This window comes from Mirounga angustirostris, unplaced genomic scaffold (genome assembly GCF_029215605.1).
Source record: "Mirounga angustirostris isolate CCGP_5_RB_7025 unplaced genomic scaffold, mMirAng1.0.hap1 SCAF_17, whole genome shotgun sequence".
Classification (NCBI taxonomy): Eukaryota; Metazoa; Chordata; class Mammalia; order Carnivora; family Phocidae; genus Mirounga; species Mirounga angustirostris.
This window is the reverse complement of record NW_026991725.1, coordinates 43,147,844-43,174,127: the sequence shown is the minus strand read 5'-3', so window position 1 is coordinate 43,174,127 and position 26,284 is coordinate 43,147,844. Positions and strand designations below refer to the sequence as shown.

The 26,284-nt window shown below is 58.3% G+C and overlaps 1 protein-coding gene across 6 annotated transcripts in view; it reads right to left on the bottom strand.

Moving 5' to 3' along the window:
• Positions 1-26,284, bottom strand: part of RPTOR (regulatory associated protein of MTOR complex 1) — a 319,684-nt gene that overhangs the window by 11,003 nt on the left and 282,397 nt on the right. For 4 of the 6 annotated variants that reach the window (XM_064582472.1, XM_064582474.1, XM_064582473.1 and 1 more), the window contains 7 exons: positions 24,445-24,548; positions 23,787-23,970; positions 22,436-22,546; positions 13,893-13,998; positions 11,083-11,197; positions 9,305-9,429; positions 7,074-7,178 (listed from right to left, as the gene is read on the bottom strand). In XM_064582472.1, the coding sequence (XP_064438542.1) occupies positions 7,074-7,178; positions 9,305-9,429; positions 11,083-11,197; positions 13,893-13,998; positions 22,436-22,546; positions 23,787-23,970; positions 24,445-24,548 (850 nt within the window). Of the gene's footprint in view, positions 1-1,472; positions 4,931-5,731; positions 6,003-7,073; positions 7,179-9,304; positions 9,430-11,082; positions 11,198-13,892; positions 13,999-22,435; positions 22,547-23,786; positions 23,971-24,444; positions 24,549-26,284 lie in introns of those variants that run through there. The other 2 variants (XM_064582476.1, XM_064582475.1) reach the window with 2 other exon arrangements.

The window sequence follows — 26,284 nt, the reverse complement described above, 5'->3', positions numbered from 1 at the left end:
CCACCTCTGACAGACATCATGGACACATACAAGAACTCATGTAACGGCTCGGTTGTTTGCTCTCTTCTAAATGAACAAAGTGTCCTCGAAATTGGCCTCTGAGATATGCAGGATGGCCCGTGAATGGCCAGAGCCTCTTGCTGCTGGGATACCTGCAGAGCCCTGGCCTGGTGGGGCCCTGGACCCCAGGCGTGGCACAGCCGTCCTCGAGAAGCCATGGCACAACCCAGGGGAGGCAGGGGAGGCCCCAAGATGACGGGATGCCTCCCTTGCGCGGGCGGGGGCACAGCCCAGGGCAGGAGTGTGAGAAACCCGTGCTGCTGGGAAGCAGCCGGCGCGTTGGCTCGCACAGTCAGAGCAACCTCCACGGGAGGTGTCGGTTGAAGACAAACTCCCGAGGGAGCCGGCATGTGGTTTGGGGGCCTTGGAGCCTATCCGCTCAGCTGTGTTTGACTGTCTGCGGGCGCCCTCACCTAAGACAGCAAGGCTCCAGTCTGGAAGATAATCTCTCAGAGCAATGGGAGATTGCAGGGAGGAACGCAGGGCTCTGCTCTACACCCCGACGCACCTCCAGATAAGGTCCTCCTGCTCCCACCTGGGCCCCCTCTCGTTTCCCATGGGTCCGGACTCTCAGCCACATCCCGCTGCCCAGAGATAGAGTGTGGCCACTGGTTCTCCCCGACACCTTTTCCAGCCAGCCCCGCGTCTCGACTTCCAGACATGACAGGAGGAGAGGTTATTTGATCTGTCCCAAGTTAAAGATGATAAAAGGGTTTCATGTTCTTCCCAGATGGGACGAGAAGGAACAAAGGTGATGGCTGTGTTTTAAGTAACACTCCTAAGATTCGAACATCTTGCCCTTGAACGAGGTGGACTTCATAGGTCACTATGGGTGCAGGGTGCCCCCTCCTTCCTCTGTGCACCCCTACCTCTCCTGTCAGACCAGCGTGGCTTTCTGGGTTTCTGGGAGCGAGCGGGCTGCTCTGGGCTCCCCCTGCAAAGGGCTGCCCACTGGCTCACTCCCTCTCTAGGCTCACACCTTCAGGATGCCGGCACCCTGCTCTCCGCCCCGGGGAGGGTGGGGGGTGGGTGTGAGCTGCAGGCCGGCCAGTGCAGGCTCCGTGGGTGGCCGGGACCCTGCTCTCTGCCCCTGGGGGTGTGTGGCTGCAGCTGGCCGGTGCAGGCTCCGTGGATGGCCGGGACCCTGCTCCCTGCCGCTGGGGGTGTGTGAGCTGCAGGTTGGTCGGTGCGGGCTCCGTGGGTGGCCGGGACCCTGCTCCCTGCCGCTGGGGGGGTGTGAGCTGCAGGCTGGCCAGTGCGGGCTCCGTGGGTGGCCGGGACCCTGCTCCCTGTCCCTGGGGGTGTGCGAGCTGCAGGCTGGCCGGTGCGGGCTCTGTGGGTGGCCGGGACCCTGCTCCCTGCCCCTGGGGGTGTGCGAGCTGCAGGCTGGCCAGTGCGGGCTCCGTGGGTGGCCGGGACCCTGCTCCCTGCCCATGGGGGTGTGCGAGCTGCAGGCTGGCCGGTGCGGGCTCCGTGGGTGGCCGGGACCCTGCTCCCTGCCCCTGGGGGTGTGCGAGCTGCAGGCTGGCCGGTGTAGGCTCCGTGGGTGGCTGGGACCCTGCTCCCTGCCCCTGGAGGTGTGTGAGCTGTAGGCTGGCCAGTGCAGGCCGTACAGCTGCATGGAGGTTTTTAAAAAGCTGAGGAGTCATACCAGCCCAGTAAACTACAATATCCCTGAGAACATGTGACCACATTCCATGTTCCTAGGATGGCTGACCTCCCTACCCATGGTGGGGTGCGGTGGGAGCTCTCCCAAGATGCAGATTCCTAATCTTGCCTGACTTTATTCTGGGTACAGGCCCTGGACGCACCACCCAATCTGAGACCTGGCCAAAGGGGGGACTTCTTCCTTACAATGTAGATCCGGGGGGCAGAGATGGGTTAGGATGACTGGAATGTGTGGTTCTAAGACCCAAGAGCATCCAGGCCCAGCAGACAGTGGAAACGGACAAGCACATGCTAGGGTCTGGATCTCTGTAACACCGCGGTCAGCCCTCCGAGCCAGTAGCCAGTCCAGATTGCCCTCTGAGGACCCTGTCATGTGGGGCTGACCCCTGGGGGCCCGTCAACCCCAACTGGAGGCAGACCCAGGGGAGGTGTGGTTCTAGAACTCTGAGGAGGAGGGGCCTGTCCCCCGGGCACTGGTGAGAACTGCAGGCCTGTGGCCAGGTAGTCCCCACTCTCTCCTGCAGGAGCTCCCATCAGCTCCCACTCCGGTGCACAGCACACACAGGCCGGCCAGCAGTTCCGGAAGCACCCGGCTCAAGGCCACTCTGCCTGGGCCATCACGCTCTTCCGTGGTCCTCAGCCTGCCTGCTTCCGAGCTGTTTCTGGTTGATCAATATTAACAATTAACCAAAGGCCCAAGGCTGATGTCGTTGTTCACACGCACCAGGCTGGATGATATGTTCTCGGCTCTCTGGGGCTGCCGAGGTGCAGAAGAGCCCGGGCCCTGTCCTGTCCCAGGCTCCGTCCCACGGCACCGACCTCGATGAACCACCAAGCCGCTGAAACGACTAGACCAGGTGCCGTCCGGCCTCTCACCTTCCCCAGGCCCCATCCATGGAAGGTGGTCCTCTGGCTTTTCCTAGGTTTTCAGAGACAGTGACCCTGTCGTTTCTCTGAGAAGCTCAAGTGAGCTCTTTCCGGAAGAGCAGAAGCCCATCTCCTGTCCTGTTTGGTTTTTCCTCTCTGGAGCTTACACGCAGAGAATGAGCTACTGGAAGTGTTCTTCACAAAACACTGAACTGTGAGTCCTTGAGGTCTGAAGGGACTTCTCATTCTTGGCCCCTCGTTGTAGTGGCTTGGGGGCCCCCAGACCCACGGCCTTGTCTGCCCTCCTGTGGAGAATGCCACCAGCTCTTGCAAAGGGCTGCCAGGCACAAGCCAGGACGAAGGCTTGCCGCGCTCTAAACCTGACCCCATAAATCACAGGTCAGGATCCGTGAGCCCCATCTCTTCATGAGGTACCCACACGCGGAAATTACGAGAAAAAAATGACACGTTTGGATCGTTCCAGGTTTTATGTTTGCTAACCCAGTTCTACAGTTGTGTATCCAAGGGCATCTGCCTGTGGGTGTTCTGGTGACTATTAAGCTTATATATGGATTTTTCAGATGGAGACAGATGCTATAAGAAACTCTGGATTAAATTCTGAAAAAGATTATTTTTCAAAAGTTTAGGTGGAAGAATCAATCTTGATCTGAAACGACTTCTCTGCTCTAAAGAAACCGGAACGCCCCTCCTGGGGTCTGGCCTGCAGAGCTGGGCCGTCCAATTTGTCTGCAGGTCTGTGAAGCGGTAGTGGCCATAACCTCCCCCGAGGGGGTGTCATCTGGGTCATCTTCCATCCCTAACTGAGGCCGGCGTGAGCGTGGTTTGCAGAGGAGTCTCCTCGAAGGCAATGCAGCAGAGGGGAGGGACAAGGTCCCGAGCCCGCAGGATGTGAGTCCCCATCTTTGGGATAAGGGGGCCCAGGAGGTGCAACCATGAGGCCTCAGACCCCAGGGAGATTCCTCTTAATGGCTTTCCTTCAGATTTCTTCCCAGAGCCTTACAGCGACCTGACTTGTCCCGTAACATCTGAGTGCCCGTTGGCTGATGATCTTTTGTATGGGAGTGTGGACGGGACAGTGTGGACAGGAGATGCAAAGTCACAGCCCTAACCCTCTGCTGGCCCCAAAGAGCGCCATGGGCATGAGAACAAACGGGGCCAGGAGAGGAGAGGGACCGCCTCCTGCCCCACCTCCAGGGTGGTCCCAGGGAAGAGAAGAGACACTCCTGTCCCTGCTTACTGCAGTCGAGACAGACTGAGGCCTTCCGAGCCGGACCTCCGTGGACACAGGGATCATGGGTTTCACATGGGGCTTAGTTGGCCAGAGCAGTTAGCAAAGGCAAACAATCCCAAAGGGCTGGAAAAACACTCAAGTAGAAAGAAGCAGGAGATGGTGGCAGGTGGGGCAGCCAAGGCCACAGTGTGCCACAGTCCAGACCGAAGGGGCTGACCTCGCCAAAAATGGACCTGACAGATGTGGAAACTCAGTTACCAGGGTTTTTGGTCCAAACATCAAGTCTCTCTCTAGGTGGGAAACTGGAAGGGGCTGTGGCACATCGCGAAACCCAACCAAACGTGCCATCAGAACTTCCAAGTGCCCGAGCGCTCGTCAATGCCGCCGCAAAGTCCACCGTGGCTGGTCCAGACAGGCCTCTGCGGGCGGAGAAGTTCCAGCTGCAGGGTGGCTTCCCCGGTGGCTACGCCACGGCAGAGGTGGGGAGGCCCATCTGTGGTTCCACCTCAGGACCTGTGCACACGTGTGAATGCCCGGGTGCGTGTGCACAAGTGTGTGTGTGTGTGCACACGTCAGCCAGAGGTGACGTGCGCACGGACCCGGCCCGCAGTTCACAAGACTCCCTGTGAGAAACGGCCTCTCCTCCGTCACGGACTGCGGGTTCAGACCTCCTCAAACGAGCTGCCAGACAGCGGCCTGGTGAGCGGACTTGGCTGCGGAGAGCAGAGTGAGGGGTTTCTCAGCCAGCGGTGCTCTGGCCGCCCGGTCACCCCAAGTCCCCTGGGTGTGCTCCGCGGCTGACGGGAACGGTAGGCCAGCACACCTCCTGCTGTGCAGACAGCCTGCAGGCCGGCTGGGACACCGCACGGGGGGTAGCTTCGAGCACCTGTGTGGGTGACCTGGACCACAGCCAGAACTCAGAAGGGTCCTGCCTTGCGCTGCAGGGGTGCCCCAGACGCTGAGAAGTAACGGCCACGGGTGCAGCTCTCGGTGTCCTCACTCCGTGTCTCTCCAGGTGTCTCCCTGGGGTTGCAGCCCAGTCCTCTGCTGGCTGTCATGTCAGAGGCCAGGACTGGTTCCAGGCTGGGCAGGGGGAAAGAAGCCGGGAGCTGATGGGCAGGAGGCGGAATTCCACCAGACCTGACCCTCTGGCTACAGAGCTTTAGATCTGAGACGGGAGTTACAATCGGGGCGGCTGTGGCCCTACCGCGCCTGGGCCCGTCCAGTCTTGACCTGTACAGCAGCTAGTCCCCCAGGCTCCCTGCCCCTTCCCTCCTTCCAGCGTCTCGGGAAGAACAAGGAAATAACCATTTGCTAAGCCCATGGCTGCCGGGCTACAAAGCAGAGGAGGACAGGACCAAACTGTGGCTCAGCAGCCGAGGAGAATTGGAGCGCCCCAGGCCCCTCATCCCCCTGTGATAAAGACTGGGAGGTGAGACCCTCACCTGCTGCTCCTGGCCCCTCCCCAACTCCGCCTCTCCTGGGGAGATTTCTGTAAACTGGGGGGAGGGGAGGGGGCCAGTAGGAAACGCACGTGTAATACCCGTGGAACCCACGCTCAAGTCAGGCTTGTGATGGACAACTGGGGCCAGGAGTGGCTCTCTGCACCCCAAGTGACATGGGGGGTCCTCTGATGGGCAGGAGACAAGTGCAGGGGTGCCTGGGACCCAGGTCGGACCCCTCAGCCCTGCTTCCTCTGCTCCCAGCTAGACCTCCCGCCACACTTGCAAGCCACGCTCCCCGGGCCTCCCTCACCTTGGCTGAAGCAAAGGGAATGGCATCATGGCTGAGACCGTTCTCGGTGTCTCGAAACCACACACACACATTTGGGGGGCGGGCGGAGAGGCGGGCAGTTGCAGAATGAATAAACAACCAGTGTATCCCGAGCCGTGGGTGGGCTCCCAGCTCTCCCGTCCTCTGGCCTGGCCCCGAGCCCCTGCTGTGCCCGCACGGGGTCTCTGGTCCCACAGGCAGGGGTTGGCGGGGTGGCTGGGGAAGGGGGTGTGTCACCTGCTGGACGGCAGCAGGAAGTGAAGGACCAAAAGCCTCGTCTTCAGGGCCACCACCTGCAGCACGGGCTGCGAGCACGAGCGCCCGGGTCAGGTGGGGCATCGTGGGGTAGCAGAGCTGCCGGCATGGCTGGGGGCGGTGAGGTCTGCAGGGGAGACAAGCCTTGGCTCTAACCCGGGAAAACCAAGACAGAGGTGGAAGGACACGGCGACTGTGGCTTTGTCATCGCCATCAGCATGTGCCCCGGCCTGAAGGGGCCCAGGCAACACAGAGGTGGCCGTGTTGGGGCCTCAGTGCCGTGGGGGGATAGATACGGATGACCGTTTTATTCCTAAGATAACTAAAAAGTACAGCGACGTTCTCAAGCACCTGCAAGGAGCCGTCGGCCCAGAGCTGCCCGTGCTGGGGCTGGGCGGTCTCTCCTGCACAAGGTCACCTCCCAGGGTCGGTGACTCGCCAGGATGGCGCTCGCACAGAGGGGAGAGAAGGAGCCACAGACGACTGGCCGTGAAAAGCACGGCCACACAATGACGGGACACAGACGAGGCCACGTGGGAAGTGACAAAGTCACAGCAAGGCCAGGCCGGCAGGAAGACTGCGCCGCTTTCCCTGTCCATTTGGTGGCAAGACCACGACCCCCATGGCCGGCGTCTCGGGAACCCAGACCTGACAGACTGTCCATGTGCGGCGGCAACACAGCGGGCCCTCGAGAGGAGAAGAGCCCGCCGCCAGCCCAGCTCCTGCCCAGGCCCCGGAAGGACCGGTCTGCGGGGCGGCGGCTGTGCCCACCCCACGGGCAGCAGGCAGAGTGGGCCAGCCGCACCAGCTCAGCTCTGAGAGCGCTTCTGTCGGCCCCGCGCGGGCCGGGCAAGCATCCTCAGCCTCCACCATCTAGACGCACCCGCGTGCCACGGCGCTCCCCTCGCCCACAGGGACTTAGTCTGGGCACAAAGAGCACAGAACGCAGGTCCCCACCAGTGGCGGGTCCTTTCCCAGCCACACAGGCTGAGAGCCAAGGGTGAGGGTGGGGCAGGTGCGAGTCTCAGGCGGGCCATGGCCCCTGATGTGGAAGCGCTTCATGGCAACTGGGGGAAGGAAGTCGGCTGGCTTACGGTTTGGGGACTCTGAAGGCGGCCTGGGGGGAGCCACCCGCAAGGGGAACGCGAGTGGCTGGGCCTGGCAGCCTGGGGCTGCACCGCTCCCAGGGAGGACCCACCTCTGGTTGTTGGCAGCATGTCCGAGAGCCCCTGCCAAGCCGTCACCATCTCTGGGTTCTTTTCCAAATCCGCGAAGTTCTTCCAGACTCTGATGGCGCCATCATCTTGGGGAGAGAGGGAAGGAGGTGAGAACATGGGCCTGGCTGCTGGGGCCCGCGGAGGAAGCCCCCTCCGTGACAGGTGATGGGGCCATGAGACAGAAGACTATGCGGGTCTCCCACGAGGGCCCAATGTAAGAGCAGTGGGGCCGGTTCCTGGGAGGCCCGTCTCTACCGGGCATCCTCAGACTCCCGTCTGGGCCGCCAGGGAAGCCGCAGCGGGGGTGCAGTGGGACCCACCACCATCCTCGACCTCTGACCCCAGGTGGCCCCTTCCTGCCTCTGCTCCACACAGCTGGGCCCTCAGCTGGTGGCCCCACAGGCCCCTCACATCAGGAGGCGGGCTGGCCGCCCCTTCCTGCCTGACACTCAGCACAGGGCCCTTGCACTTTTCCACGAGCCTGTGTGGCATGAGCATGCAGCTCCACCCCGTGCCCTTCCTCCTGGCGCTGCTCACACCCCACCCCAAACCCCGTGCTCCGACTCACTAGCCCCTCACCTGTGGCCCTCAGAGGTGACTCCCACCTGGGGGATGACCACTCGCCTCATAGCAGAGGGAAGACGAGGTCCCTCGGACGTCCGCTGGGCTGCGTCCCCGCCTACACCCGTCCTGCCCCTGGTCTCTGTGACTATGAATTTCCCTGCTCTGGAACCCAAGCCCTCGCGCTCTTCCCCCAGGACCCCCTGGGGACCCACTCCTGTGCCTGCTTTACCAGGAAATCATCCTCTCCTACCTCCTTGGTGCTCAGAGGTGCTCAGTGTGACCTGTCCTACAACCTCTGCTGAGCCGCCTTGGCTCCCCGCCCACCACCCCGGGTGCCTGTCTGCTCCTTCACCCTCATGCCCGCAGCAGAAGGAACTGCTGTGGCCTGACTTCATCTGGTCCTGAAGTGGTGCTGCTTGGAGAGAGGCTGCCAGCAGGACCTTTCCCCACGGGCACACCCTTCACAGTGGGGCCTAGGAACACTCTGAACGAAGGGGGAGGCAGCGTTCCCAGTCCAGTCAGCTCAACTGTGTCGATGGCTCAGAAGCTCAGGTCTAACGCAGGCCGGGCCAGGGACATGCCCAGCATAGGACAGGGACAAGGCAGGCCCAGGACAGGACAGGACAGGGACAGGGCAGGCTCAGGATAGGACAAGACAGGCAGGCCCAGGATAGAACAGGACAGGACAGGGACAGGCCCAGGATAGGACAAGACAGGCAAGCCCAGGATAGGACAAGACAGGCAGGCCCAGGATAGGACAGGACAGGGACAGGGCAGGCCCAGGACAGGATCGGACAGGACAAGGCAGGCCCAGGATAGGACAAGACAGGGCAGGTCAAGATGGGAACATGCCCAGGACAGGACAGGGACAGACCTAGGACAGGATGGGGACAGGACTGGGGTAATGTGGGGAGCCAGCCTGCAGTCTACCTTGGTCTTCCTCTCCCTCTTGCCTCGTGCGCCCCCTTCTCCCCGCCTGCCGATCCTACCCCTGGCCTGTCATCCCTGAAGGAGGTGCGGTCAGACCAACGGTGACTTCTCATCACCCACAAACAGTGAGGTCGAGTCTTCAAACAGCTAAAGGAGACGGCGGTCACCTGGGGTGGCTCACTGGGAAGCCTATTGCAGGGAGGGGTGAAGTGGTGACATTTCAGACCCAGAAAGCAAGCATGAGGCCCAGCACTGGCAGCGGCCCACCCGGAGGCAGGAGCCTGGCCTGAAGAGGAGCCGGACACACGGTCGCAGAGCTATAGCAGTGAGGGCTGGAGACCCTGCGGGAGCCGAGGCGGGGCCTCCTCCCTCTTCCTCCACGCTCTGGGAGCCCCCACCCCCGCGCCGGCCTCGCCTCTAAGGGCGTCACAGGGGCCACAAGGGCAGAGGCTAACAAGGCCTTTCCTGGTCCGGGGAGGGCCGGGCCCCAGAGGAGGGACCGGTCCCTGGACACCGACGGGCACTGGTCACCTGCTGGCCCCGTTGTCTGTGGGTGAAGCCCGTTCCCTTGGAAACCTCCCACCTCTTCGGTGCCGGCGGCCTTCGCCACGAGCAGTGTCCTTTGCCAGAGGAACAATCAGGGCTGTGCATGAAGATACGCCGGGGTCTCTGCACTGGGTTTGGGGCCCGGGGCCCCAGCCCCGCAAACCCCACTCACCTGTGGCTGTGAGCAGCAGCGAGCAGTCCTGGCCATTCAGGTACTCCATGGCGGTGACCCTGGTGTACCGAGGGTTTCCGTTGTGGAAGTAATCCAGCTTCTCCCCTTTCTCCCAGTCCCAAAAACTTCGGGGAAGGAGAGAGGAAGGTCACTTGTCAGGGAAATGCAAACAAAAGCCACAGGGTGATCCCTCCTCACACCTGCCAGGGTGGCCACTCCCAAACCCACGGAGAGCCACAAGCTCCAGCAGGTTGTGGACAAACAGCCCGCGTGCACGGCTGCTGGGCATTAGCACGGGGTTCCCCAGGCGGTCAGTCCGAGGGTGCCAAGGGGCCCAAGGTCCCACTGCTGGGTGTGCTGAGACATCTGTCCGCCCATGTTCATCGCAGCCTGGCTCACAGCTGCCAACGGGGGGATGGCCGTGATCATGATATGGGCACAAAGCGACAGGGGACGTAGCACTGTGTCTGGGAGATGCTGAGCAAATGAACAATACTGTGTATCACTGTTACAATTTTAATTAAAAATCATGACTGTCTATGAATCTTTAATAAAAATTTGTTTCTACTTTAAAGGGAGCTGTTAAAAATATAAACAGATGGGTGGCACGGAGTAAATTAGAATCTGAGAAAAAATTTAGCTCCTTTGGTATCGAACAGAAGCTACTTGAGGGCAGATCTCAAAGACTCTGTTGTCTGTCGTTATTTACTTTGTTGCTTCCTTTTCTTTTTTTTTTAAAAAGATTTTATTTATTTATTTGAGAGAGAGAGCACATGAGAGGGGGGAGGGTCAGAGGGAGAAGCAGACTCCCTGCTGAGCAGGGAGCCCGATGCGGGACTTGATCCAGGGACTCCAGGATCATGACCTGAGCCGAAGGCAGTCGCTTAACCGACTGAGCCACCCAGGTGCCCTGTTGCTTCCTTTTCTAACAAAATCAAACCCAATAAATCATCAAGGTAGACTTTATTCTATTTTATGTTTTGCCTTCCTCTAAGTTGAGTTAAAAGTAGACATATGTTTTAAAAAAATAAAAAATAAAGCCTGACCATATGAAGATACCGAAAAAACAAATGTGGAAATGACCCACGCATCCATCACTGCTTGGATGTAGAGCGTGGACGCACGGGGCTATCACCTGGCCTGCACAGGGGACGTTCTGACACCTGCCACAACATGGACAGACAGATGGCACTGTGCTCAGTGGGAGGGGCCAGACACACAAGGGCAGTTGAGGTCCCTGGGGTCTCCGTCCAGGGACAAACGGTGGACGGTGGGTGTGGGGGCCGGGGGAGCAGAAGGCAGGGTTTGTGACTAATGGGGACAGAGTTTCAGTTTTACAAGACGGAAACAGCTCTGGAGGCGGGTGGTGGTGGAGTCTGCACGGCAGCGTGAATGCGCCTGGTGCCCTGAGCTGCGCACTTAGGTTATGGCGCGAAATTTTATGTGCATTTTGCCAGAATAAAGAAAAGAGGAATAACCGAAGTAAGAACACCCCTGAGCTCCTCCCCCATGGGGAGGTATGTTCTCCATGGCAAAAGGGCAACGCTTGCTATAAATTAAACTTGGTGTCTTATTGTTATGTTTCTTCACAGGTGGTTAGCAAGAATGAAGCCCTCGTGGGTACGTCTCCATCGCGGTGCGGTTTGGAGGAGCCCACCACGTGTGCCGTCGCCACCCTGCCCGTTTCTCCGCGGGTTCCCGAGCCCTGCCCCCTGTAGGACCCCAAAGGGCTCACGGCGAGCGGCTGTTACCAGCTGAGACACAAGCGCCCAGCATACCAGATGCTGTCTTTATCAGCCACGGCCACACACGGTGTAAAGGGGTGGAACTTGACCACGGAGGGGACGCCGGGATTCCTGTTCAGAAATATCTGGTCATCCAGTTTTGCGATACCTGCCCAAAGAGACACACAGTGATGGACCTCAACGTATGGCACCTGGGACGATGTTGCGCTACCAGAACCGAAGCTGCACCTCCTGTCTGGGGACCTGGGAGGGCACCAGGGACACAGGCCAAGCAGGGGTGGGACGAGGGCCTGGCTCCCCGACCACAGGGTCCCCCCCACAGCTCCCAGCACGAGGCGGACACGCGGCAGGTTTTCAGTTAGTGCTTATCAACTCCCACGCGCGATGATGCATGAGCGAGCTCAGAGAAGCGCAATGGGGTGGGAGCTTATGAAGAAAGCGGAAGGGCCGCCATTTCTAACTCAGCTCCAGGTGGCAGCATCGGGCACGCACGCAGCTGAACTCCTGGTGGGCCCCTCAGGAGGGCGGTCCCTAATCGCCACAGATCACAGGGCAGCTGAATGGGGACTTACTCACTGGGCCCCAAATGCCAGCAGCAGGAGGAGGTTGTTTTAGAAAAACAATTAAAAGAGGCTAAAAAGGCCAAGAGGCCAAGATAGGGTTAGATGTGTTTTTGGTGACTAATACGTGGCTGATCCAGAGCAGCAGGGGTGCGGGGCCCCTGCAGCATCTTGGCCTCAGGCACAGGCCTGGCCCTTGGGCATCCTGGGGGGTGCTGGCGCTGGCCTCATGATGATTTCAGTCCTTCATGCCCGCCCCACCCCTGTTAAAACAGTGAACACTGAAAACCACCTGGTAACAAGGTCGAGGGCCGTGTGACAGCGGCAGAAAGGCCCCAGACGCTGTGCCCGCGGTGGTGGCACGCTCTTACCGGAGAGCCCCTCGCCCTTGGCCGCGGGTTTCTGGGGAGGAGCCCAGACCGCGGGCCACTGGGAGACACTGGGGACATCTGGCTCCCAAGTCAGGGTGACCGTGCGTATGTGACAACACGGTTCTGCTGGCCGAGGGGGCCGGGGCGAGGCTGGGCGCAGGTCGCCTGGCTAAGCTACGGGCGCCGTTCCCCTTCCTCATCGGTGCACAGCGGCTCTCAGAAAGGACAGTGCACACCAACAGGGTGCAGGTGGCTGAGCGGGACAGTGGTGTCGCCAGGGTCCCCTTCTCTGGGGGCCGGGTCCACCACACGGACCTCTCCATCTCCCAGTCCCACTGGCTGAGGTCTCCAGCGGCTGCGTCCAGGAGTTCCCCTGTGTTCTAATGAGGAGGCGTCTTTTTCCCACAAAGAGTGGAAAAGAGAACCTCTGATCCTAGTTCACAAAGATAGTTATTTGTTTTTGTCCAGAGAACCCAGCTGTTTCTTGAGAACCCCCAGCTCCGGTCAGGCCCCCAGCTCTGAGTGTGGCTTCCCCATCGGGGCCAGTCGGTCTCCAGAGGCGTAACCGTGGGCGGCAGACCCGGCTTCCCTGGGGCCCGGAGAACCAGGGTCCTGCGGAGCAGCAGACCCTGGAGAAGACAGCCTCCCGATGCCCTAATTCCCAGAGCACCGGGCAGGCTCTGGCGGCTCTGTTCTCCTGGAGAGAAGAAGGTCGTGGGGCGCGGCAGGCCCTGGCTGTGCATGTGCACGTGGCGACTGCCGGGTCGGCAGGTGCCGAGTTCCGAACACTAGAATGCTTCAAACCTAGCCGCCGACAGCCCCTTCACGGAGGCCGGAGTTATGAACGGCCAAGACTAGTTTCCAGAAGAAGTGACTGTCCATGCTAAGGACACACGGCCCCAAGGCAACTCACGGGAGAACGTGGGACATGGGCGGCGGAAGCGGCCCCTAGCGCAGCCCCGTGTGCGGAGGGCCACGGGGTGTGGCTGTGCAGCCAAGCGTGTCTGAGGGACAGCCTGTCTCATGGGCCTGCACCCCCGAGTTGAAAAAGGAGCCCGTCACAATCACCACAATTTTAGAGGACAGAAAGGCAAGGTCAAAACAGTCAATCGATAGAATGGCCAAGAGCCCGTGACTTCCCGCTCTGTGTGGGGCCCAGGCAGCTTCGTCCACTGTCTGGTCGGCCCACTGACCAGGGCCACGCTGGCTCCCCAGAAGATGTAAGCGCACCCCACGTCTCTGTGCACCCAGAACCGCAGGACCGGGTCAGCCACAGGGGCGGGAGCCGGGCCTTTATGGCTGCCCATCCCCCAGAGGGGGAGAGGCTGCCTGGCGTGCCGTCCCTGTCCCCGTCCCCGTCCCAATCACACAATGGAGGCCTGAGGCCACTCCGCGCCCCCTCCCCGCCACCTCATGCCGGGCGGGGGGGGCAGCCCAGCCCTCCCGGCAGGTGAGGCTGGGAGCATGCGGCAGGGGCCGTTTAGCATCCTTGGCAAATCTGGTAAAAGGTTTCGTAAAATGTGACTCAAATACAGCTTTGGTTGACAGAGAGTGATTATCCTGGGGACAGGTGGGGGCCAGCTGGACACAGCAGGGTGTCTTTGTCCCCAGAGAGAGCACAGGCCCAGGGAGGAGGGAGGTTTGCTCCTTCCGCTCTGAAAATGGCAAAATGCACAACCCATGGGCCTGTGGGAGGCTGCCAGCCAGCTGGGGCTTCCCTTGGGAGGGAATGGCAGAGGTCTTTGGGGGGCTCCTGTGGCCCAGGGCAGGCCCCCAGCCTCAGGACTCCTGGCCCCCTGCCACTCCTCGAGGAGAGCCTGCGCCCCGCCTGCACCACGCACCGTGGTTGGCGGGCGCCTGCCCCACCGAGGGCCCTCGGAGGCTCTCTCCCTCGCAAATCGGGGCGGCTTACCCTTCTGGATGAGCTGTCGCGCCTGCTGTCTGACCCGCGTGTTGCGAAGAAATCGCCACTCCCGTTCCTTGCGGATCTGACTCTCCAGGTCGTGTTCTTCCGGGATCTTCAACAATAAAAACACTGCATGAGCTTCGGCGGGGACCAGGGACAGCCACCGTGTTTCACCGCGCCTCACAGACGCGGCGTTTCTCCCCAACAGGAGGTCTGCGGCCGCCCTGCGCCTGGTGTGCCCGTGGGCACATCTTCCCAGCAGCGCCTGCTCACTTCGGGTCTCTGGTCACGTTTCAGTGACTCTCCCAGCATCTCACACTGTTCGTTATCAGTACATTTGTTACGGTGACCTGGGGTCAGCGAATACGACTCTGAAAGCCCACATGAGGACTAGCATTTTTTAGCCACGAAGCGTCTGTTAATTACGGTCTACACGTCGTTTTCTCAACCACGGTGCTATTGCATGCTCGGCGGACTACAGTGAAGGGTGAACGTGACCTTCACGTGCACCCGGAAACCAAAGCACATGCCGACTCATTTACTGTGGTTCTCTGGACCCAAACCTGCAGCATCTCCAAGTACTGACCCTGTTCCCGAAAGACAAGTCTGGGTTCTCGGGTCTGGCCGGAGCGCCTGCTGCCTGCCGGCAGGTATGACCAGCAGGGGTCTCCGCGCTGTCAGAGAGGAGCGCCAGGCCTCCCTCCTGCGGTGGGGGCCGCTGGGTCTGGAGGCTGAGAGCGCCACCAGGGAGGGCGGGCTGCACAACGGCACGACGGCAGCAGAGACTCAGGGACACCCCAACCCTGGAGGCCCGTGCGCCGTCCTGCTTCTAGGAGGCCAGCGCCCTGACAGGGGCAGCAGGGCGGCTACTTCCAAAGCAGACAAGGAGCTTTAGGAAGGCAGGCTTCAGAGAGAAGGAGCCGGTGGGATGCTGCAGGAGGACTGGAAAGCAGGTGGGCGTGCTCAGGGACTTCTGCCTTTATTCTTTCTCTGATGCCAGGAAGGAGCTGAACTGCTCAGCTTCACACGAGCTCCTGAGAACCCAGCACTCTCTCTGCCGAGCAACAGCTTCAGAGACTGAGCTCATGTCCCTGGAAATAAGCAGACGCTGTGCAAACCAGCCCGCTCTCTGTTCCTTGAGCAGAAAGGCCCATGTGCGTGCATGTGGTGTCTACGAGAGGCCTGCCCCTGGCCAAGAAGAAGCCAGGACTGAAGTCTCCTTGTGCAATAAAGGTGTATTTCCTTAATCCTCACACGTCATCAAGTTAACTCGATGGACTCAGACTCCCTGCTCGAAAACCCAGGGCTGTGAAGTCCCAAAAAATGAGAGAAATGAAACAAACAAGAAACAGCCCTACTTGCTCTTGGCTGAGCCGAGCAGCTGAGCTGACCTCGACCGGCTTGACCCTCTCCTGGTGGTCGGTGAGAAAACAGTGCCCGGGCACAGACAGCCCACACTCGGTATTTACACACTGTTTCCTCTGCTGGAGAAAGCACCAGATGGCGGACGGCGAGCGTGGCCACACGCAGGTTCTCCTGCGCAGGCATGGCCGCGAACGACAGGTCTGTACGCAGACAGGAGCTGGGGCCCGCTCCGGCCAGCTGAGGCATGAACACAGGTACAGCAGTTCTCAGTCTGCGCCCGGATGCTCCGCACCATCCAATTACCAAACAAACACAAACCGCCCGGCCTCACTTCTGCGGCCTGCGGGTCTCTCTTGTCAGCATTTCCTTGCTCTGCTCCTTCTTTTTTTCCTTAAAAACCAGAACCCCACACCTAACAAAATAGCAAGAGCTGTAACAAGGACATCCAAACGTGGAGATGACACGAAGAGATGGTGTCAGCCTCCACAGAATGTTTGGTGGTCTGGAAATAACCCCCCAGGGGCAGACAGGGTAGATCGCGGGTTTCTAAGTTAGTTGGTTTCGTTTGTGACAACTTGGAGCTTTTATTAGAAAAGAAATGACAATAATGTCGAGTGATAAGAACAGCCCAGACAAACAGACACCTGCAGCGCCGAGACATCACCCTCTGATGGAGTCTGGTTTCCATGGGAACGTGCCAGAGGAAGCGTGGAAGGTGCTCTGAGCAGGAGGGGCAGGAGGGGCATGGAGTTCCTGGATGCACGTGCCCCAGGGCCCAGGCAAAGGACCCGGGGCCCAGGGACAGACCTAGGGCTGTAAGGACAAGTAAAGCATGGTGTTCCCAGGGCAGCGTCCACTGGCGTCCACTGTGTCTGCCCCCACGGGCATGTTGAGCTCATCCAAGGATGGTCACGGCTGACCTGCACACGGCTCTGCGGCCGCGGCGGGCACCTGTCTGGGGACAGTGCGCTAAGAACCCCTGGGATGAAGCAGCAGGTACAGCGTGGGCGTGGAGCAGTGCTGCATGATTAGGGTTGTGACACCACGGTCCCAGCAGCTCCTGGCTTCTACATAGAAGCCAATTCCCACCCTGAAGCTTCCTGGGGATGCGGGGCCTGGGCCTCAGGCCTGGCTTGTCCCTGGAACAACTGGGGGCAAGGATCAGTGGGTCCCCCAAAGGCAAAACGGGGACAGACCCTGGGAAAGGCTCTTTAACTTGATGCTAAATGCTCAGACCCTGAGCATCCTGTTTCTACCCACCAACAGGGCCTGTTCTGACGACACATCCCAGTGCCGCAGACCTGCTTTTCACCTCAACACTATGATTTTTCCGGTTGTGTGACAACAAGTCCCCCTCCCCGGCCACAAACAAGGAAGGGGGCTCTGGTGCACAGAGAGGTGGTGGGTGCTGGCGACATGGCGCTCCTCAGATTCGGCCAGGCCTGCTGTGGGCTGGCAACCTGGGCCACCAGTGGGAGAAGCTCCGAGGTGAGGCTCGGGGTGCCCTGCGTGCAGTGGGGCCCAGACGTGGGCACCTTTGCCATCTGACTACACTTCCTGTGGAGCATCAGGCCGATGGAGGTGGAGTCCACATGCAGGACACCCACCCTCTCCTGGTGGAGAACAGAGCCCGGCCCTGCTCCATGGCCCTCTATGGTTGGCCTCCCCCAGCCCCAGGCCTCGCACCACCCTGCTGTTCTGGTTTGCCTTTTCTGGAATGTTAGGTAAATGGTGTGTGTGTAGTCTTTGTATCTGGTTTCTTTCTTTCTTTTTTTAAAGATTTCATTCATTTATGTGGCAGAGAGAGAGACAGTGAGAGCAGGAACACAAGCAGGGGGGAGTGGGAGAGGGAGAAGCAGGCTTCCCGCCGAGCAGAGAGCCCGATGCGGGGCTTGATCCCAGGACCCTGGGACCATGACCTGAGCCGAAGGTAGACGCTCAACGACTGAGCCACCCAGGAGCCCCTGTATCCGGTTTCTTTCAATGACGCTTGAGGTTCATCTGTGTTGTGCGTGTATCCATTTGGAGAACCTTCTCAGGTGACTGGTATTTCTATGATCGCATCACAGATCATGCAACAGGTGAAGGACATCTGGCTTCTGTCTAGTTTTTGATTATGAATAAAAACCACTAAAAGACGCACACACAGGTTTTCCTTCCTCCGGGGGAACGTCCATCCAGCAGGGTGCTGGGTTGTATGGTAAGTGTACGTTCAATTTTGTAGGAAACAGCCACACGTCTCCAGAGTGTCTGTGATACTCGTCCTCTGCACACGGATGACAGTCAGCTGCTCTGCGCCCTTCGTCCGCACTTGGGGTCAACGGATCTGAGATGTTGGCCATTGTACGGAGCGTGCTGGTGTCCCCTGCGGCAGCCCGCGCTCCCAGTGACCACCTGCCTTAATGTCACGCCTTCTCCGTGCTCCTTTGCTGTCTGCACACTTTCTGGCAAAGGGTCTCTGCCAACCTTTTGTCCGTTGTTTGTAATTGTGTTGTGTTCTTCTGTATGGAATTCTGGGAGTTCTTTCTGTATACCAGATGCAAGATTTTTATCAGATATGTGTTTTACAGTATTTTTTTCCAGGCTGTGGCTTATGTTTTCATGTTCTTAACAGAGACACTCACAAAGCAGTTAATATGACGAAACCCACTTACCATTTTTAACTTGTGTGGCTTGTGCTTTTTCTGCTTCCCAAAGATCCATTGCCTAATAGGCCAGAAGGAGCTTCTAGAAGTTTCCTGGCTGTAGGTTTCACAGCAGGACGAGATGCTCTTGGGGTTAGTTTCTGAATATGGTGTGGGAGATGGAGTGACGTTCTTTATCTGGGCAAATGGATGTCCAGTCACTGCAACTCCACTTGCTGAAAGACCGTCCTCCGTCCGTAGCTCTGTGGAAGATTGGTGGGACGGGCCATGCTCCGTCTCGGGATCTGTTCTGCCCCTGCCCGGTCCCTTCATCTGCCCTCTCCATTCCACTCCTGACTGATGTCACGGTGACTCTTGAGATCACAGTGCGAGTCTTCTGATTGTGCTGTGACAAAACTTCTTTGGCTATTTTAGTTTCTTTGCTTTTTCCCATAAATTTTAGAACAGGCTTGTCGATGGAAACAAAACCTGCTGGGGTGGCATCGATGTGTGCGCCAGGTTAGGGAGACCTAATACCTTCACGTCACCAAGCGCTCCGGCCCACGAGCACGTCTCCACTGGTCAGGTCTCCACGAATTCTTTCATCGGTGTTTTGTATTTTTCAGCATTTGGGTCTCTCGTGTATTTTTTAAAAAAGATTTATAGTTAAGTATTTAATGTTTTGGGGGTGCTATTATAAGTGGTTTAATTTCAATTTCCAGTGGTTCACATAGAAATACAACCGGTTTTGATACAATGACTGTGTATCCTGCAATCTTACTGAACTCCTCTATTCTAGCAACATTATGCAGATTATTCAGGATTTCCTGCGTACAGAGTAGTGCTGTGAGAGCAGGGAGAGTTTTATTTCCCCTTTCCACCTGCATGTCTCGGTCCTCCAGTAGGATGATTAATAGGAGCAGTGAGATCAGAGAGCCTCGCCGTAGTCCTGGTTTTAGAGACAGCACATCCCGTCTTTGGCCAGTGAGAACGGTAGCTGTGGGTTTTGTAGGTGTCCTGTACGAGGAAGGAAGCTTACTTCTGGTCCTCGTTTATGCAGTTTTATTGTGAATAGTCATTGAGTTCTGTCAAACCCTTTTTCTGTAGCTACTGGGATGATGAGAGTGTTTCTACATGAGTGATTTAACAGCGATTCAACTTTGCCTTCTTGAGCTATAATCCACTTGGTCAGCAGTGTCTTGTCCTTTTACATATTGCTGCATTTGGTCTGTTGCCATTATGTTGGGGGTTTTGGGGCCACGTTCGTGAAGGACATTGGTTTGTGTGTTTTTATTCTTGTAAAGTCTTTGACTGGTTTTGGTATCAGAATAATGCTGCTCTAATGAGCTGGGAAGTATTCGCTCCTTTTATTTTCTGCAACAGACTGTGTAGAACTGGTATAATTTTTTCCTTACATTTTGGTGGAATCTCCAGTGAAACTCTTCTGGGCCTGGAGCTGTCTTTTCTTTGTGGGATGACTTTACAAACTCATTTCCCTTCACGGATGTAGGACTATCTGGGTTCTCTACCTCGTGTGGAGTGAGTTCTGGTAGTTGGTGTCTGTCACGGAGTGTGTCTATTTCAGCTAAGCCATTGAGTCTGTGGCTATGACGTCTCGAGGCCACTCTGTCTGTCCTTAAGCTGGCACCACACTGTCCCCCCGTCCTACAACTATGCAGCAGGGTTTGAAATCAGGAAGCTTGGGTTTTTTGTTTTGTTTGTCCTTTACAACATCATTTTTCTTCAGCGCTATTCTGGGCCTCCTGCATTTCCATCTGAATTTTAGTCTTAGCTTGTCAGTTTCTGCACAAAAACGGCAGCTGGGTTCCTTCATGTCATGGGACAGCCTGCTCCAGAACACAGTTTTTTCTGGCCACGCAGACCGTACAAAATCGGACGGTGAAGTGACAAGAAGCCAAAACTGTCCTGGCTGCCACGTGGTGGGCTACCTGGTCCCCCAAGCACGAGCTGCACTATGGTGTGTGTGGTCACGTTGGGGACAGTTCTGTTCTCTGGTGAACATCCCAGTTTCCTACACTGACCTGTGACGCGGTTTAGGGCTCTGACTTCTGAGGTACAGTCCTAGCTTTGAGCTAGTCTTAGTTTACGTGTGAAACAGACTATTAAAAAAGCTCCTAACGCCTTTATTGCATGTGCGTCATTAGATGATGAATTAAATTAATAAAAGAACACCCTTGTGAATAGCACCTGGAGAAAGTAGAACAGTTTTTTAAAAATTACAGTGAGATAAAAACGCATCCACTTCTAACGTTTAGAAAGGATCTCTAATGAATGTAAGAGAAGGTGCTTACTTACTCGGTGACCTCCTGACTGCCTCCCGTGGGCTACGCGGGAAAAACCCGGAGTGACAGCTGCGAGGACCCTCCATCCCCAGGACATGGCAGCGTCCACGCTCTGGGTGCTGCCACGATCCCTGCTGGCGATGTGTGGGACCCTCCCCAGCGGACACTCCTGGACACACTGTGGCCTCACAGAGAGGGCACGAAGGCCGCGGGTCTGCAGCTAACGGGAAGCGGGGGAAGCTGACTGCAGCCGTGCATGCGGGCAGCACGGGACCAAAGCCCCAGGCCTGCACTCAGGAAGCGGCTCTGCGTGTGCCGACCGTGCTCCTGGGAGGCGCCCCGTTTTAGCACTGGCCGCAGTCCCCGCGCTGAGAGGAAACCAGACCCTGGGAGGACACACTCGTTTTCAGGCTTAGAGGAAGGAGCTTGGTGACCTGTGCCCCTTCTCCTTGCCATCAACGCGGACGGCTGGAACGGCGTTTTTCAGATGTCAAGAAAAGCCGCTTATCACCGCACCGAGAAACCCCCGTAACTTACAGGCGCTGCCACTTCAGCGAGAGGCGTAGCAGCCCCCCCAGGGCTCTCAGCTGCTTGGCCTCGCTCGCAGGAGACTGTGTCGGGGAGACCGAGCTTCTGCAGATACTGAACAAAACCCCAGAGCCCCTCAAAGCAGACTGTACCGAGTTCTAAGGATTGGCTCGCTACCCACAGCACCAGGGCCCCCGCGTCCTGGTGCAAATCCCAGCACTCGCTCACTCGTTCCTTTCTTAGCGAGGGCCCGGGTGGTGGGCCAGGCGCCCTCCTGGCGGCAGCGGCCAGTGTGCTGAAAGCCCTGAAGGTAGCACAGTCCTCCGCCGCCTCCTGCGTTTGCCTCTTTTGTACTTTTGTCCTGATTATAAAGGTACCTGGTGCTTAGTGTGAAAAACACGGAGGAGACAGAAAAGGATAAACACGCTCGGTGCCATGCTGATGCATCACCCGAGACCCGCCATCAGCCTGTTGCTTCAGTGCGTGGTCTGTGTGCAGATGCGTGTGCGCTGCGTTTCCAATGAGGACCACTCTGTAGCTGATGTACGTCTTGCTTTTTTCCCTTTCTAAAAGCTTTAGCATGAGCATTTCCTTAAGAAACTAATTTTCAAGCTTAATTCTTTAATAACAATAAACATCGTATCAAATATTCTGTCATTGCTAAGCCTTTCTCCCCACGTTGGGTGGATCCTAGTTTTCGCTACGGTAATAACACGCGGATCATCCGTGACTCTGATTCTCTCCTTGAGAATCTCAGAGAGAATCTCAGCAAGTGAATTACCGTGTGGAAGGGAGCAGCTGCTCATGGCTTCTGATGCTTCCTGCCAAACCGCTTTCTGGGAGTCGGGCTCAGTTAAAAAAACGGAAGGAGGATCTCCCCCCGTCAGCAGTGGGGCTCAGTAAACTACAACTCTGTCATCTGCCTGAGGTCCCGACAATGACCGTCTCATGTTTCTACTGACAAAAATCAGGGTCATGGGGAAAGAGGAAAGCAGGACAAAAGCTGTCAGAAAGGGTCCAAGCACTCCTCGAGTAACTTGCTCAGACGTGTAGCTTGCCACACGATTGAGAACAGGCTGCAGTTTCCAATGCTCTTTGCGAGGAAGAAGAGGGCTTTCTAAGAAGGTGCTTCACGGGAAACTATGCACCGCCCCCCGGACGCGCGGCTCGAATCTGCGGCGACAGGACACGTCTCCTGCGGGGCCGCGGTGGAATGACGTACTAGAACCGCTCCCGGTGGACGGGTCTTCGAGACAAGCCTGCTCCTCAGCACAGCAGCCCAGAGCCCGACCACGGGCTGCCCTCCCCAGGAAGCGGCCTTGCCGAGCAGGACACCGTGACGCACCTGTCTGGGCGGCTCAGAGAGGCTGCGCTGGTGTGGCTTTTCTGACAAGACAGGAAGGTAAATGAAATCTGTTCCTTTTGCTGTTTTGACTGTTCACCGTGACGGCTGTTGGGGGTCGCCCTTCAGCAGTTGTAAATGTGATGGAATGGGAGCCCCAGAGGGTCAGCGGCTGGGCCATCGGGTGGCCAGCTGGGGCAGTGAGCAGACCTGGCAGGGTCAGCCATCGGCTCGGAGCAGAGGGCTCAGACCGCTGAGGCCAGAGGCCGGGGCTCTTGGGGAAGGAAGGAGGGCAAGGGAGCCGCGCAGCGCTCTGCGGACCCCGGCGTCTGCGTGAGGAAGCAGACGGCAGGCCCACTTTGCACCCGGGGCAGATGCGCACGCTACCTTCATGACAGGCTGGGCGAAGTACCGGGCACTCCAGTCACAGAAGCCGGTCTGCGTCGTGGCCGAGACGAAACTTCTGTGTCCAGCGGCGTCATCTGCATCGTCGGTGGTCTTCAGAGGCGTTTTGGGAAAGGGGGAGAGAAAATAGAAAGAATAGTCTGATACTCCACACACCTCTTTGTGTGTTCGAGAGGATTGGAAAGGAGACAAAAATCAGTGGTCTGGCTGCTAAGAACGTTTCTCTGCTGGCCTCACATCTGCGTCCTGGTGGCAAGGGACCCTGACTGTGTGGCCGGGGCTCTGGGGAACCCATGTTAGGGAGGGCCATGGAGTCTGCGCTCAGGGGACCGTGTCCCCCCAGGGCTGGCCACGGTGGCCTGGGCTGCAGAGCCTGTCACTCTTAAATTGGATGCACAGGCCAGGCGCTGTGAGGCCAACAAGGCCCCCAAGGCCTCCATGGTCTGGTAGGGCAGGGACTGCCGGCAATCTGGCACCCAACTGTGTGAAGTGGCCCCGGCATGGGAAGGACATGCAAGTATGAAGACTTAAAGTGCGTGGTGCTGCTTTACTGGATGACACGTTTGTTTCCCACGGCAGGGCCTACGGTGGCTGGGGTGGTGGGACCGAAGGCGCTCCTCAGAGAGGGGCCCCCATTGTCCAGGGGAGCCTCGCCTGGGGGAAAGTCCCACGCCTGGGACACGGTGATAGGGTCTCATCGCCTGCCTGCAGTGGGAGCCTGCACTGCTCGGCTGGACCAGGGCCCTGGGCTCACGGCCTCAAGGACAGTGAGCGCCCCCTGGGCCCAGCTGCTCTGGTCAAGCTGACCCATGTCAGGGTCCAGCCAGGAGGATGAACCTCCCACTGGGCGCTCATGGCCGTATTTGCTCCACAGAGTACAGCAGGAGGCCTTGAAAGCCAGGGTGGGCGCGGGGCCTGCTCCTGCAATCTCAGCTGAGAGGCCGAGACCACGGCTCCTTATGTCATAATGGACCACTCACGGAGAAAGCGGACACCCCACTCAGAACAGGCATTTCACTTCTGGGGGGCAGCTACCCCGTCCAGTGGAGGAAATGGTACTCACCCACGAAGGGAGAAAGCAAATTAGCTCATGAGCTTATCTGACTACATGAAAGGTGCCGGAACAGTGAGCCAACAACAAAAGGCCACAGGAGCGAGGACCCCGTGACTCCTGCAAAGCTGTGATGACGGTCCAAACCGAGAGCCACAGCTGGGGGTGGAGGGTGTGGTGGCCCCCACGTCCTGGGCTCAAGAGTCTTGGCTCACACTGAGGCGTGTGGCGCTCAGCACCTATGTTCACCAGCATGAGCACCAGGGAACGGTCCGAGCGTACCTGGTCCGGGCCCTTGTCGAACATCTTCCGTGTGCGGGGGAACTGCTGGGAGTGGGGCGTGTACTGCACCCCTGCAGGGCCAGGGGCACCAGGGCGGCCTGTGGGCAGGTCTCGGCCGACTGGCTGCTTGGCCACGTCGTTGGTCAGGCTGGAGCTGCTGGTGCTGGACGTCGGTGGGGAGCCCCTGTTGTTGCGGGAAGAAGAAACAATGCTTTTTACCCAAACACGAAATACCCTGTCTTCACACTGCCCACCTAGACACTGACAACGGACCCGGGGTCAGGAGCCCAAAACATCCCCACTTGCCCGACACATCCCATGCCTCCAGACACCAGCTGCCGAAGCTGATGATCCTTCCAGGCCCTGCCTGCAGGTTCTAGGAGTTGTTTCCCCAGAAAGCTGGGGGAGCCCCAGACAAGCCACACCCAGCTGAGCAAACCAGCTGGGGCCCTAGGAGGGCGCGGCGGCACGCACCTGCTTGGGGCTTCCTGCCTGTGGACACTGGTGTAGGAGGGGGCTCTGCCTGCTGGGGGCTGACCAGCAGGGTACAGACCCTCGCTTATAAACTTCTGAGGGGGCGCAGAAGTCAGGCTCAGGTCAGAGGAAGGCAGTGAAGAGTTGTAGCCAGGGGCCCCCATGAGAGACACAGGCCACTTACCCTGCCTGGTGGATGTGGATGCCCTTGTTGGTGGGGCTGGCCGGCGCCGACTGGGTGAGCGAGGATGTGGTGAGGATGCGCTGGGGCCGGGCATTCACTGTGGCCTGTAAGAGCAAAGGGACAAGCGATATGGACGGTCAGCTGCTGGTACCTCTGAGGCCGCGGGCAGCAGCAGGAACGCTGGCTTCATGACCCGAGAAGAGGCCTCTTGGCCGAGGAGATGGTGCACGCCGATGGGAAGGCCCTGCAGGCAAAACTGTGTTCTTCCGCTTTTCTAGAAGTCACCTGCCTCAGCCACGAGACCACGCCAGGGTCAACGGCGAGTCGGAGCCCTGGCACCGCACCCCGGGACGGCTGAGAACACCACCCCAGGCTTCACTTTCTGTCTTTCCACTGCAGGGGCTCACACCGTGTCCCTGGATGCGGCACCTCGTGGATGGAGATGAGGTAGCAGGTTCCGGAAACTTCCTCCACAAACGTGCAGTATTTGACATTTCACTGAAGAAAAGGATTTGTGCCAGCCTGAGATGAGCGTTTGGGGGGGAAGTCGTTTAGTTTTGATTTTCTGAAGTAGGGTTTGTGTGGATTGGGAAACCAGACATCTGCTGGAGGAACACGTGATCAGGAAGCGCAAGCAAACAAGGGTGTTTACGGCTCGCCTGATGGCAGACCCACCATCTGCCAAGTTCTCTCCTGGACGTTTTGCTCTGGGTGCCCAGGGTGGCTAGGTGGGCCCTGCTGGTTCTGGACACCCCAGGTGAGGGGGCTCTGAGGGTGGACGCTGCCGCCCAGGTGGCACTCGGGACAGGTGGCGGTTGAGGCGACCATCTGGGCTCCCTGAGTGCGGCCGGTGCCAGACTCAGTCACAAAGCTGGCTGCCGCCGCCTGGCGAAATAAAACCTCAACCTTCGTGGGTGATGATGTAGGGCCATCCTACTGGGGGACCCTCGTGTACTCTGACCCTTCCCTCAGCAGTCGGGATGCTGTACCTCCCGCGTTCGGACAACAGACAGAAAACTGCAGAAAACAGAACAACCATAAGACTGTTCATTTACAGAACATCAATGTTTCCCTGAAAACCCACCACTCTGAAGTAAGAACAGCGAGAAAACTGAACCATAATCAACTTTTAAAAAATCATTAAAATTTTTTTTTGAATTTCAAGAGTTATATTGTTTGTGAACTTGCTTTGTATTTAAATTATCTGGCCACCTCCCTTCCCCCCAAAACCCAAGAGCCAAGCGACCCCCCCCAAGTGGTCTAAGTAGAGTGCAGAATCTAAGAAACTGTCAACTTCCATGTGTCTCCCCAAAGTTCCAGAGACGGGGGTGGTGGCAGGGGAGACAGAAAACCTCTGTGCTGAGATGCAGACCTTAGCAGAACCCACCCCCTCTCTGCCGGCCCCCAGACTCAGTGGAGCCCACCCCCTCTCCCTGTGGCCCCCGAGACCCTCCCACCTGCCTCTCCCAGGCCTGCAGCCAGCTCTCTGCCCCTCAGGAGGCCCTGCAGACTAACCGGGCCCTGGTCCCTCTGCCGGGGCATCCGGGAAGGGGCATCCATGGTCCCGTGTCCACGCCGTCCACACCCACGGCTGCCACATAACTCTCCGTCCGTGTCCGTGTTAGAAATCTTGAGCGGTGGGCATGCCAGCAGCCTTCACACTGGCGATCACAAGGCTTAAGGCTTCAAGGAAGTTGTTTTTTAGCCCAACGGCTCTACCTTTGACTTTGACTCGGCCTTGATCAGGTGTGCGGTGTAGGCGTGTAGGGGTGAGCGTGAGTGGACCCGCCTGTCTGCAAACCGGGTTTGGGGACACAGGGTACGAGGGGCAGGTGGAGAG